Source organism: Curcuma longa, unplaced genomic scaffold (assembly GCF_044706935.1).
Source record: "Curcuma longa cultivar G26 ecotype Majalengka, Jawa Barat unplaced genomic scaffold, ITB_CL_G26_1.1 contig_28595, whole genome shotgun sequence".
Lineage (NCBI taxonomy): Eukaryota > Viridiplantae > Streptophyta > Magnoliopsida > Zingiberales > Zingiberaceae > Curcuma > Curcuma longa.
In genome coordinates this window covers 1-12,021 of record NW_027433754.1, presented here as the reverse complement: position 1 = coordinate 12,021, position 12,021 = coordinate 1, and the positions used below count along the sequence as shown (strand labels likewise).

The 12,021-nt window shown below is 37.6% G+C and overlaps 1 protein-coding gene across 1 annotated transcript; it reads left to right on the top strand.

Moving 5' to 3' along the window:
* The first annotated feature begins 6,805 nt into the window (after positions 1 to 6,805).
* LOC141819322 (beta-fructofuranosidase, insoluble isoenzyme 3-like) lies at positions 6,806 to 9,648 on the top strand. The gene is made up of 7 exons (XM_074706662.1): positions 6,806 to 6,987; positions 7,442 to 7,450; positions 7,543 to 8,402; positions 8,484 to 8,642; positions 8,750 to 8,991; positions 9,121 to 9,214; positions 9,296 to 9,648. Exons 1-7 carry the CDS (start codon positions 6,810 to 6,812, stop codon positions 9,479 to 9,481), a joined length of 1,728 nt encoding a protein of 575 aa, XP_074562763.1. The 5' UTR covers positions 6,806 to 6,809; the 3' UTR covers positions 9,482 to 9,648.
* The last annotated feature ends 2,373 nt before the right edge of the window (positions 9,649 to 12,021 follow it).

Below are 12,021 nucleotides of genomic sequence, written 5' to 3'. Positions count from 1 at the left end.
TGTCAAGCTGCAAAAGAAGAATTAAGGAGAGGTGAGAACGGAAGTTATATATAGGTATCTTGGCTCGGCAGCTCCGACGTTCAAATCAGTTATTCGACGAACGATGAAAAGGAAGAAATGCAGGAGATGAAGAAGATGGTATGTGTTCATGTGTGCATACCTGTGCTCGCGAGGAGAGAGACCATTATATGGAGTCATCAGAAGAGATGTCCTATCATCCATAAAGAAGAATATTTCATCGCTACGGTAGTTAAGGATCCTATCATCCATGTTTGGTATGGTCCAAGATCATTCCGTGTTAATCATGTTGTATAAAGAGGGTAGGTGAGCTACCATCAAATACTTTATTATTCTACGTGTCCTTTTGGTGACGGTCCGCGATAAACTAAGTGATGGAGTGAAGAGAGTAGAACTGCTTGAGAGCGCGGACCCAACAGGACTAAGTTGACTGAGGAGTCATCGATCTAGGAGATCACGGAGTCCATGGAGACACCGAGTAAATCATGGAATCGGTCGCAGGGCACCGAGTAAATCATGGAGTCGGTCGAGCACCGACTCACAGAGTCAGTCCGACCTTGAGTCACTCTGGTAGGTTCGAAGCTCGGAGTTTGAAGCTCGGAACTCGAATGGGCTCCTAGTCGGGCATTGAGCGGGATAAAACCTTAAGAGGAGTCGGGTGTTGAGTTATGAGACAAGTTGGTTGCAGAGTCGATCTCTACGAAATGTTTTAGATTTTCTTAACAATATTTTAATTTTCTACAAATTTTATAATGAAATCTTTTTTTTATTTTAAAAATTCGATAACAAAATATTTTGACGAGATCTAATTTTTTCGGATTTACACATCATATGCTAACTTTATCAATTTTTTTTACTAATTTATTAGAAAATTTAAAATTTTAAAAATTAAATTTTCATATTTCTTACTCTGTCATTTTTTGATTTTTTTTTCTACCCATAGAAAAATCAATTAACTTCGAAATTTTTTGTCCTATTCTCAAAACTTTTATTAAATTTGCACAAAAACTTTTAAAATTTTCTCTTAGTAAACTTATTTTTTTTGAAAAAAAATTAATATCATTTTAAATTTGAAAAATCCTTGGCAACACTAATTTTTGAAAATCATATATATTTTTTGTGATTTGTATTAATTGTACACTTAGAAAAATTTTTCACATTTTTCTAACTTTCTATTGCACTTATACAAATTTTTTATTTCTTTCCCTAATTTTATATACCCTGTTTTTGTTGTGATCAAAGGGGGAGAGTAGGATGAGGTTGAGGGAGGTTATAGTTATAATATGAAACATTTATTTTATGCTTAACTGTTTATTTAGTTTTATTGCTTTTATTATTTTTTGGTTTAACCCTAATTGAACCTGGGTTGATGCACATCAAAAAGGGAGAGATTGTTGGTGCCCCGATTAGTTTTGATGTGAGTTAGGTTAAGTTAGGTCCTGTGTTGTTCTAATCCCTCTGCTAAGTGTGTGGAGCTCAGGTACGGAGGAAGTCGAGCGTAAGACGTAGCAGACGAGAAGGGTTACACGGGAAAGTGAGCCGACGGGCTCGGTGCAATCCGAGGGACGCGAAAGCTACGGAAGAGTACACCGGTGAAGCGAGAAGGACATGCACGAAGTCCGAGGGACAAGAAGCCGGGAGGAAGCATGCTCGAGGGGCAAAAGGCCGGAGTCGGATTCGGGTGAACCTAACTCCGGTTGGCCAGAAATCACCCAACCAAAGATTCTACAAAAAGTCAACAAAAGTCAAACTGTTGACTTTGACTAATAAGATTTATTTTTTATCATATAAAAGATAAATATTTATATTTTTATTAAGGATAATTCTCTTTATCTTTTATTAAAGATAAAGTTTATCCTTATTTACCCAACGGCTACGATCAAGCTTATCTCTGATCAACGGTTAGGATCGCATCAACGGATCAACGACCAAGAGAAAGTTCATCTACGATCAACGATCTAGATCTATTCTCTTGTGCTATAAAATAGACTTAGAGTTTTAGAGTTAAATCACCAATTACTTTTGTAATCTTCTCCCTAAGTCTGTGTGCTACAATTTGTAAAGGCTTCTCCACCCTAAAGGAGTTTTTTTATTGAGTGTTAATTGCCTTGGAAACAACGGTCCAGTTGCAACCAAATTTTTCTTAAAGACGAATGTTAATTCTCTTAACCGTCTATTCACCCCCCTCTAGTCGGTCCAACCCGATTACATTATGTTCAATGTGTCATGTCTAATTAATCAGATCTTGACTTTCTTAATAGAGACATACAACCCATAACAACCAACTTCCAAAAAAAGGGTAGGAAGGCGGAGAAAACTAGCTACTTGGTGGTAGCTGGAGTTGGATTGAAGAAAGGTTTTGAAGTGGTGGGAGACGTGGGAATCATTACTTTTCCTTGACTCAAATATTTCGACTTCTTTTTCTTGTCTAGCTTTGGATTTTGGCCTTGGGGCAACTGGAGAGAAGCAAAACTATGGGAAGTTTGACTTGAGAATTTCCTGGAGTTGCTACATGTACGTTGACTTCTCTGGATTTCTCATAGAGACCGAGGCAAAATCCAAAATTAAATACGGTGAAAAACTATGGAGAGGATTTCTCATAGAGAAATCTTGAGTGCAAGAGATCCAAATCATGAGTACTTCTCTGCCTCTGCTGATGAATTTGAGTTGCATGACCACAAGAACTGGCATGAAGATTATATTTAGCTGCAACTCTGTTCTAATTCCCAACCACATGCAAAAGTGAAAGTTTAATTTCTTCAAGGCGAAGGTTAATGATTAAGGTCAATGCCAACTCAACTTTATAAGCTTGAGCCTTAAGAAATGGCAAGTCTTTGTTCTGGTCCATCCTCCATTGAAGAGGCTGAAATCTGAGGTAACATTAATTTCATGTCACCACTGGCATACATCATTTCCCTAACTAGCTCGATCAGTAGTTCAGTTCATGGGAGCACAATGTTAGGGACACTTTGAAGCTTGTTGAATGCCTTGCAAGGAGCATTCTCTGTTGTGCTTTTGTTGGCAAAGCACACCACAGAATAATTATACTTTATTGTTTATGTTGTTCTAGAGTCAACTCTACAACATTTGTGTCATTCTAATTCTTAATGCAACCTTCGACTATGGATTTTGGTTTGAAATAAGAGAGGATGGATATCTTTTTTATTTTTGTAGAAATTCATTCTAATATTTGGCTATGAATCTTAAAATTATACTATAAAATTATATTTTAGGTGTTATGAAATTATAAATTGTATTGTAAATACTATAAAATTTTATCTCGGGTGTCACCAAGACATTTCTTTTATTATATTAAACAGATAATATGAATGTAACAATTTTTATTACATTAAACTATAAATTAAAAATTAGAGGATGGTGGGCTTGGCTTTTGGATCTCCAAGGCTTTGATTCCAAAAGCTTCCATGTTCATCAACTTTATCCTTTCCAACAATTTCGGCACACCTTTCTGGAAATGAATTTTTATATGTAATTGAACATGAATAATTTATATCATAAGTAAGTTGTTAAAAATCAAGGACTATATGAAAAATGTTTTAAATTAAAATTAATTAACATATATATTTCTATATTAAAAAGTTAATATATAAAGTTAACACAATTTATTAATCCTTATAATTAAATTCTGAAAAACTCTATATCTTCAATTAGTACGAATGGAGGTCCTGCCTTTCCACTGTCTAAACGATGCCACAGATGATAAAATATCAAACTCTTGTAAGATGTCGATCTCACTTGTCGTCCTATATATATATTGATTCACCAACTAATGAAATCGTTTCATAATGTTTATGCAGTTGAGGAAAATTCCAATGAGTTGATGCCTCACAACTTGCACTGTGTTATGATCAGTACTGTTTGGAATGCCATCTGAGAAATCTATATGCATTAAACTTCTTGAAGCCTAACAAATCATGATTCAGATTTATTGCAAGAATCTAAGCCTAAGGAAATTAGCCAAAGCAAAAATATGCACCACAGAATATATATAGAAAAATTAGAAAGAAAGAACTCATCCAGTAAATTAAAGATCAAACAGACGCAGCTAGCTAGATTTGCTTACAAATCTAAATTTAGATATATCTCCTTAGATTTTCTTTTGTTGGTTGGATTGGACTGCATTGGATTGGTGTACTGGAGTGATAAGAAGAAGAGTCATGACATATCCACCGAGGCCAAGTGGAACTCATGATCATTTGCATGCATGCTCACCATAAAGCTGGTGGCGAATTAAACCTAATACTTTTTGCTTGTCAAGTGGGAACTGAGTTACAGGATCCTTATGGTGAGTGGGATCGACCGCAGTGGCCACGGACTCAGCATTCATCGAGGATGATGATGTGTGTGTGTATATATATATGAAGAAGTCAGTGCGACTGTGAGGAATCTTGCCCACCCAACCGCCCCATAGTTTTTTTTATACGGTTGACAATCGACCTATACCTGATGATCAATTGATTGTTGGCCTGTAGATTTTTTAAAAAAATTCAAATAATTCGGTAACTAATTAAATTAATCCGGAACTAACAAATTTTGCTTCCTTTTGGCTTTATCCCTCTATCTTCTTTCTTCTTTATATATGCGTTTCAAAAGCAGGAGTTCTATTGGGTGAAGGAGGCATAGCTTAGGGGGCTGCCAAATGTACTTTAATTAAAGAAAAAGTCAAAGCAAATTGGACGCTTCCAAAACATCGTATATATATTCGTATTTAAATACGTAATGGTCTATTAGGTTACCTACCATTTGCATAATTAAAGATTATCTTGAAAGCCATCTGTCATTAGTGAATAAATACTCTGAAGCATGAGCCGCTACCTCGTGTGATACTATATAGTACACATTTGAGGTGTCGTCTCGTCGAGTATTTATGAAATTAATTAAAACTAAAAAAGTATTTGATGGATAATAAGAATGAAAGAAAGATTGACATGCATGATGAATCAATTTAATTAACTTTTGGAAAAAAGTTCTGTAGTTGCTAATTTGTTCACGAAATGAATTACTGTAGTTGCTTTTGCTCTCGTCATGGAATGGTCTCATCCCCTTATCTAAACAAAAAGCTCCCATTAAGGCTTCATAATAGCACAGAACATAATGAATTAATGTTGCCACTACATCATAATGAATCTTGATGATGATAGCAAAAGCAGGTTCTCTTCTATCATCCTTAATTTCATTAGATTTTGTAGGGTTTGACCAACTTTTCCGCCCCTTGCATGCAAGAGACATGCTTGTTGTGTGTTACGTTAGATTTATCTGACCGACAAACTAAGAAAAGATCGTCTATGTATCTCCATAATTAATCGAATGAAATTTAGACACCTGGATAATCAATGTTTGAATGATTGGACTGCTTACCAAATAGCTTGGAAAATTTTCTTTTACAAATTAGTCAATCATTATGATTCATGTGTTGTTTTCTGGGATTACGTACAGAACAAAACTATTCTTAGAGGAATAAACCAAATTAGGGACGAGGAATTCCCTCTCTTCCTTTCTTTTCCCCAAAATTTTACCACATTTTTTTTGGTTAGAGATCATTTTTGAGCAAATTTTACAATTAAAGCTTATTTTGGTTAAATTTTACTAATTTTAGATACAAAATCCGAGACTTAACTCAATGTCTGTTTTTATTTTGTTTTAGAGAAGAATAATTAAATATTTTCTCAGATGGTTTTGCGACTGATCTATCTCTGAAAAATTAAATTAAATTTGATTTTTTTAAATTTAGTTTGGTTCGATGATGACTTGGTAAATACGCTGTTATTCTTTAAATTATAATAAAATGTAAATAATATATTTTCTGATGAATAGTTTTGACTTATTTTTTAAAATTGAAATTCTTTATTTTCTTAAGTTGATATTATTATTATATATCATCTTTAAAATTTATAATAATAAGATGAATTATAAATGTCTTTTTTGCTAAGTATACATTAAAAAGAATTAATTCCAAATATGAGATTTACAGTTTTAATGACACATATATAATTTTTTCCTAAAATAATACTATAATAAACTCAATAATTTTAATTTCGTTTTATATCCTCATTCAACTTTGATTTAACTAGTATTGAATTAAATGAACACTTATTCCTACTCATAAATAAAATTAAATATAATGTTATTTTTTTAATTCACTATTCGGAGCCATGTATATCTCTACACAAGCTTTAACCTAAAGCACGGGCGGAGCCACGTACAACGCTACCCGGGCTATAGCCCGGGTAGCTTCCATGAAAAACCTTAAATTTACAGTAGAATTTTTTTTAAAAAAAAAAACTAAGGAGCCAGCCCGAGTGGTCTCGTCGGAACAGTCTATAATCTGGAGATCAGCCCGGATAAATTACCCGGGCTGGCTCCGCCATTGACCTAAAGGCCCATCCAAAGATGCGTAGGGGTGAGTGAAAAAAATAAAAAAATAGATAGTAAATTCTATTATAGCTCGAGTTTTTTTCGAAAATATTTTAACTCAGATAGATTTATAATTTTGGCTCCGCCACTATCAATATTCATCATATATCAATTATAGATAGTGTTGCTTGCTCCTTTTTATATATTTATTTTCCTCTTATTTTTTTCCCCTTATTTTTTTCTTACTTCGTTTAATTATAATTTTTTTCTTTCAATTTTTATAAAGTTTTCCAGCTCACCTCCGCAGCCTACCGCCCTCTATTTATACTCCCTCGATGCCCAATTCCTCACTTCAACCTTTCCTCCTCCTCCTCCTCCTCCTCCTCCTCCTCCTTTGGCTTGCGAAGGCGAAGGCGATGGCGCGACGGATTTGGGGGCGGTTGCTGGCCATTGCGCTGGTGTTGGCGCATTGGTGGGCGGCGGCGGAGGCTTCGCACGTTGTGTACGAATCGCTCCAATCCGTGCCCGCCGCCGTCGTGCGCAGCGAGTTGAGGACCGGGTACCACTTCCAGTCGGCGAGAAATTGGCTTAACGGTGCGTCGTCGACCCTCCTCCCCTTTCTTTTCGTCATCGTCGTTCTGCGAATCCGTCATTGTTTTTGAGGGGGTCCGTACGGATATTCGTCGGTGGCGACGACGGCGCCGGCGAGTTGTACGGCGCATTTAAGCCCGATTGCCCCAAGAGTAGGGGTATGGGGGCCTAACCGCATCGTTTTATCGAATTCGTGTCGCACTTTGCTCGCTTTATTTCAACGGAAATTTTATTTTATTTTATTTTTATTTTTATTCTCACTCGTAACTAAATTCCACAGGTTTGGTCGCATTTTTCGATTGCCTTTCCATTTTATTAATTAATTAAATGGTTAAACTGTTATTTTAGTCTTTATTATTACACATATTAATTAATTGTGTGATTGGTCTTCTTGCTGTGTTCTCCTCGGTGCCAACATCGGATCTGGAATCCCTCAAATACTCAACCCGGACAACAGATCCGAATGGTATGCCCGCTCGCTAACTAACTCATCTCTTTTGTTTAATCCGGTCGAGACAAATCGTGTTCGATAAATAAACCGGAAATAAACCGACCCAGGTCCCATGTACTACAACGGCCTGTACCACCTCTTCTATCAGTACAACCCCAAGGGATCGGTCTGGGGCAACATCGTGTGGGCCCACTCGGTCTCGACCGATTTAATCAACTGGAAGGCGCTCGAACCGGCGATCTATCCGTCCAAGCCGTTCGACGTTAACGGATGCTGGTCCGGATCCGCCACCATCCTACCCGGCAACCGGCCCGTCATCATGTACACGGGCGTCGACCCGCAGAACCGGCAGGTCCAGAACGTGGCGTACCCGAAGAACCTATCGGATCCGTACCTGCGCGAGTGGGTCAAGCCCGATTTCAACCCGGTGATCGCGCCCGAGTCCGGCGTCAACGCGAGCGCGTTCCGCGACCCGACGACGGCGTGGCGCGGCGTGAACGGCCACTGGAAGCTGGTGATCGGGAGCAAGAGGGACGCGACGGGGGAGGTGATCCTGTACCGGAGTCGCAACTTCGTGCGGTGGGTCAAGGCGAAGCACTCGTTGCACACGGCGACCGGTACGGGGATGTGGGAGTGCCCGGACTTGTACCCGGTGGCGCTGCGCGGCCGCCTGGGGCTCGACACTTCGACGCGAGGCGGCGCCTTCGTGAAGCACGTTCTGAAAGTGAGCCTGGACGTCACCAGGTACGAGTACTACACGGTCGGGACGTACGACCACATCAAGGACAGGTACGTACCCGACGGCACGTCGCCGGACGGCAACACCGGGTTGAGGTACGACTACGGTAACTTCTACGCTTCGAAGACGTTCTTCGACACGAAGAAGAACAGGAGGATCTTGTGGGGGTGGACCAATGAATCCGATTCCGTCAACGACGACATAGCCAAAGGATGGGCCGGTATCCAGGTCTGTTCGTTTGGTTAGATTCAAGATGCAAACTTTTTCCTGTTTAATCTTCAAATATTACCTTCGAATTTGATCTTTCAGGCTATTCCAAGGGCTGTGTGGCTTGCCGAAAACGGTCGCCAGCTTATCCAATGGCCAGTCGAGGAGCTCGAATCTCTGAGAGGCAAGCACATCTTCGTCAAGAACAAGCAAGTGCCGAGTGGTGGCTTCTTTGAAGTGAAGGGAATAGACTCTTCTCAGGTTAGAATCGATCGAAACTTTTCACTCTGTTTTACTGGATTATTCTTGAATGGTCAGAATTGGAAAAACGCGATTGATACCTTTGGGATGTCTAATTTGGTTTGCAGGCGGATGTGGACGTGACATTTGAAGTCTCGGGGCTGGAAAAAGCTGAGGCCTTTGATCCTTCTTGGGCAACCGATGCCGAAACACTGTGTGGCCGGAAGAAAGCAGATGTCAAAGGTGGAGTCGGCCCTTTCGGCCTCCATGTTCTAGCTTCAGCCAACATGGAAGAGAAGACTGCTGTCTTCTTCAGAATCTTCAAAGCCGGACAGAAATATAAGGTCCTCCTCTGCCATGATCCTACCAGGTCAGCGTGTTACTCATTTACTAGTTCATACTTCATTTCCGTGGTCCATCTATTGATCTTATCTGAAAGCGTTATACATGTCATTTTCTTTTTTGCTGATATAAAAGTGAGTTTATAACACCTAAACAGGTCATCTCTGAGGCCGAATCTGTACAAGCCAACGTTCGCGGGCTTTGTTGACGTCGACATAGCTAAAACTGGCAAGATATCTCTGAGGACCTTGGTATGCTGATGAATCTTTGAAACCACCCTAAAATCCAATTGCCATGTTCTCCTTTCACTGAAACCTTCGCCGCCGTTGCAGATCGATCACTCTGTAGTGGAGAGCTTTGGGGCTGGAGGCATGACATGCATTACATCCAGGGTTTATCCCAGCTTAGCCTTGAGGAGAAACGCTCATCTCTTTGCGTTCAACAACGGAATTGCAGGCGTGAAAGTTTCGACTCTGAATGCATGGCAGATGAGGAGACCTCTCATGAATGGCGCATAAGGAGGCATTCGTTGAAATGCCAACTTAGTTTATTTCGACACGGAGTACTGTCAGATCCCAATAGAGTTGGAGATGGGTGCTTTTACCAGAGCTTGAAATAATGCACCAAACTTTCTTTTCCATGTTTACATGAATAAAATGCAAATTTGATGAGCAAAGTTTAATTCTGTGACTAAGGTTCTGCTTACGTGCATCCGATGATGTGCTTGTAATTGAAAGAAAAACACTGAGTTTAAAAGGATCGATCATTCGATATTATAACTATATATCACGAAGCCAACCTATTCCATGAGAAGAAACTTCTTTTGTGACAAATGGATGACAGTACAAGTAAAGATAGCAATCACTCACCACAATCAGAAAAGCAAATTCCACCACCACAGGGCTACTGAAGATCCAAGTGGAGACGAGCTTGTGGGAGGATCAGTAAATCTTGAAACGTTTGGTATTCTGACGAGGACTCACGTTGGGTCTCCAGTGCTTCAGAAAATGGAGTTTGGGCATGCCAAGAATCCATTCTTCCCTAACTTGTTTTGGATTCGAAAGCTAGAATCTTTTGCACTTACTGCAAGCGTGTCGTGTCAAATGGGTATAGTCAACCTCGAGCTAATGGAGAACAGCACATCCCTGCAGAGGCTGAGCGGCCAGAGATCAGATCGGCTGGTTTCTTTGGTAAAATTTAGAGTGAAAGGTGAACCTTTTTGCAGTGGTGAAGGTGGAAATCTTAACTGGAACTACAGCTCATTGTCTAGTTTTTGCTCTTTACTTTGTAGGAAAGTCGCTTTGAGTTTGAAAAGTGTAGAGCACTCTAGTGTCTAACGAATGTGCCATTCTGAAAAGTGTAGAGCACTCTAGTGTCTCTGGCCTCTTCCCTCATTTTGATACTCGGATAGTAGATTACTGTATAAAAGCAGAGATTAAATCTCCGAGAAAATAATCCCTTGAAAAATAAAATCTCTCCCATTTAAAGATGACATTCGATCATCATGATTTACTCTTTTTAAATCATTGTGAGGTCGATATTGAGTAACACTTGGAGTAAACGTCTTCGCCTTTTGCCATATGCTATGAACTTCAAATGCTTGGATGAAAAGTAACAGTGATAGTGAATTTCCCTTGCCTTAGACCCCTTTTGTTTTTGATCCGAGGACCCTTTGTACTGCTACGTGCGTTGCTACTATCTTCTCAATCCACAATATCTATCTTGGAGGGAAGCCATACAACTTCAGGACCATAAGTAGATCCAACCAATTAACCTTGTCAAGAGTCTTCTCCAAGCCCATTTTAATCGTTAATAACTCCTTGTTTTCATCTTGGCATTGATAATTTCAGAAACTTGTATGGTAAAGAGCTAAGTCTTGTTAAATTTTAAAGTGTTTAAATTTATTTGATAAGATTATTAAATCAAGTCAAATCAAATTTAAAATAAATCAAATTATTAAAATAATTATTTAAATTTAATTTGAATTTGATTCGTTTAGATATTATCGACCTTTCAGTTCAAGTTTATTTAAAAATTTTATAATTTTAAACTATTTGATTAGTTATTATACTTGATAATATAAATTTATTTATTTATTTATAAATTTTTTATTTATTTATTATGATAATAATTTTATTGATGAACATAATCATTAATATTATTTGTAATATTATTTATGAAAATTATTCATGAATAGCTCACAATCTCTATTCATTCTACAAATTTAAGATGTGTGACCAATTTGAACTATGTTTCAAGAGCCACAATCTCTATTCATAAATATTAATGAATTGAATATATATATATATATCATTCAAAATTTATTCATTTAATTTAATAAATTATTTAAATTTATTTATTTAATTAATTTATATATATTAAATTAATATAAATAAAACTCTTATAAGTCAAATACTACCTTTATTTATGAACATTTAATTCATTTACAACTCTACCTTTTAACACCTTGCAAGTTGGAACTTTCCAATCAATGATCTAATAACCATTTGCGACCTTTTGGTGATAATAATAATAATATTATTATTTATACGAGCCTGACTCAGTACCGTGGTTGTGCGTGACTTGCCCGGTGGACTAGACAAAGTCGGATAAGGAAGGGCCCAAATATTATGAAATCATTTTAGGTATACCATCCAGCCTGTGCTGGGTCAGACCAGATAGAAGCGGCCCATCTAACCTGTACTGGGTTAGACAACATTACACATTTTAGCGAATGGCTTAATGTAGCATATCAATTACAGCAGCGAAGCATTTATATGTATGGACAAGAAAAAGGCTTCTGTTTGGGCAAAAATTCAATTATATAAATCCATAAAAGAGTGCATTTTTTTAAAAAAATATCAAAAAGTCGCCCTACTAGATATTTTTATTATGAGAATTCTGTTATTTTAAATATTGTTGTACACTAACTACTACAATGTCAATATATTTTTCACTTCTAATACTATTATAGAAATTACGAATAACTATTATAATATATAATAATTATTTTATAAGACTATAACTGCTAATATAATATTATTGTGGTATTATAGTA

Bases quoted from the DNA above. Each gene is read 5' to 3' on its own strand.
- LOC141819322 (XM_074706662.1), top strand. From the start codon at position 6,810: ATGGCGCGACGGATTTGGGGGCGGTTGCTGGCCATTGCGCTGGTGTTG. The intron at 8,992-9,120 runs GTCAGCGTGTTA...ACACCTAAACAG, and splicing joins CTCTGCCATGATCCTACCAG to GTCATCTCTGAGGCCGAATC. The intron at 9,215-9,295 runs GTATGCTGATGA...CCGCCGTTGCAG, and splicing joins AGATATCTCTGAGGACCTTG to ATCGATCACTCTGTAGTGGA.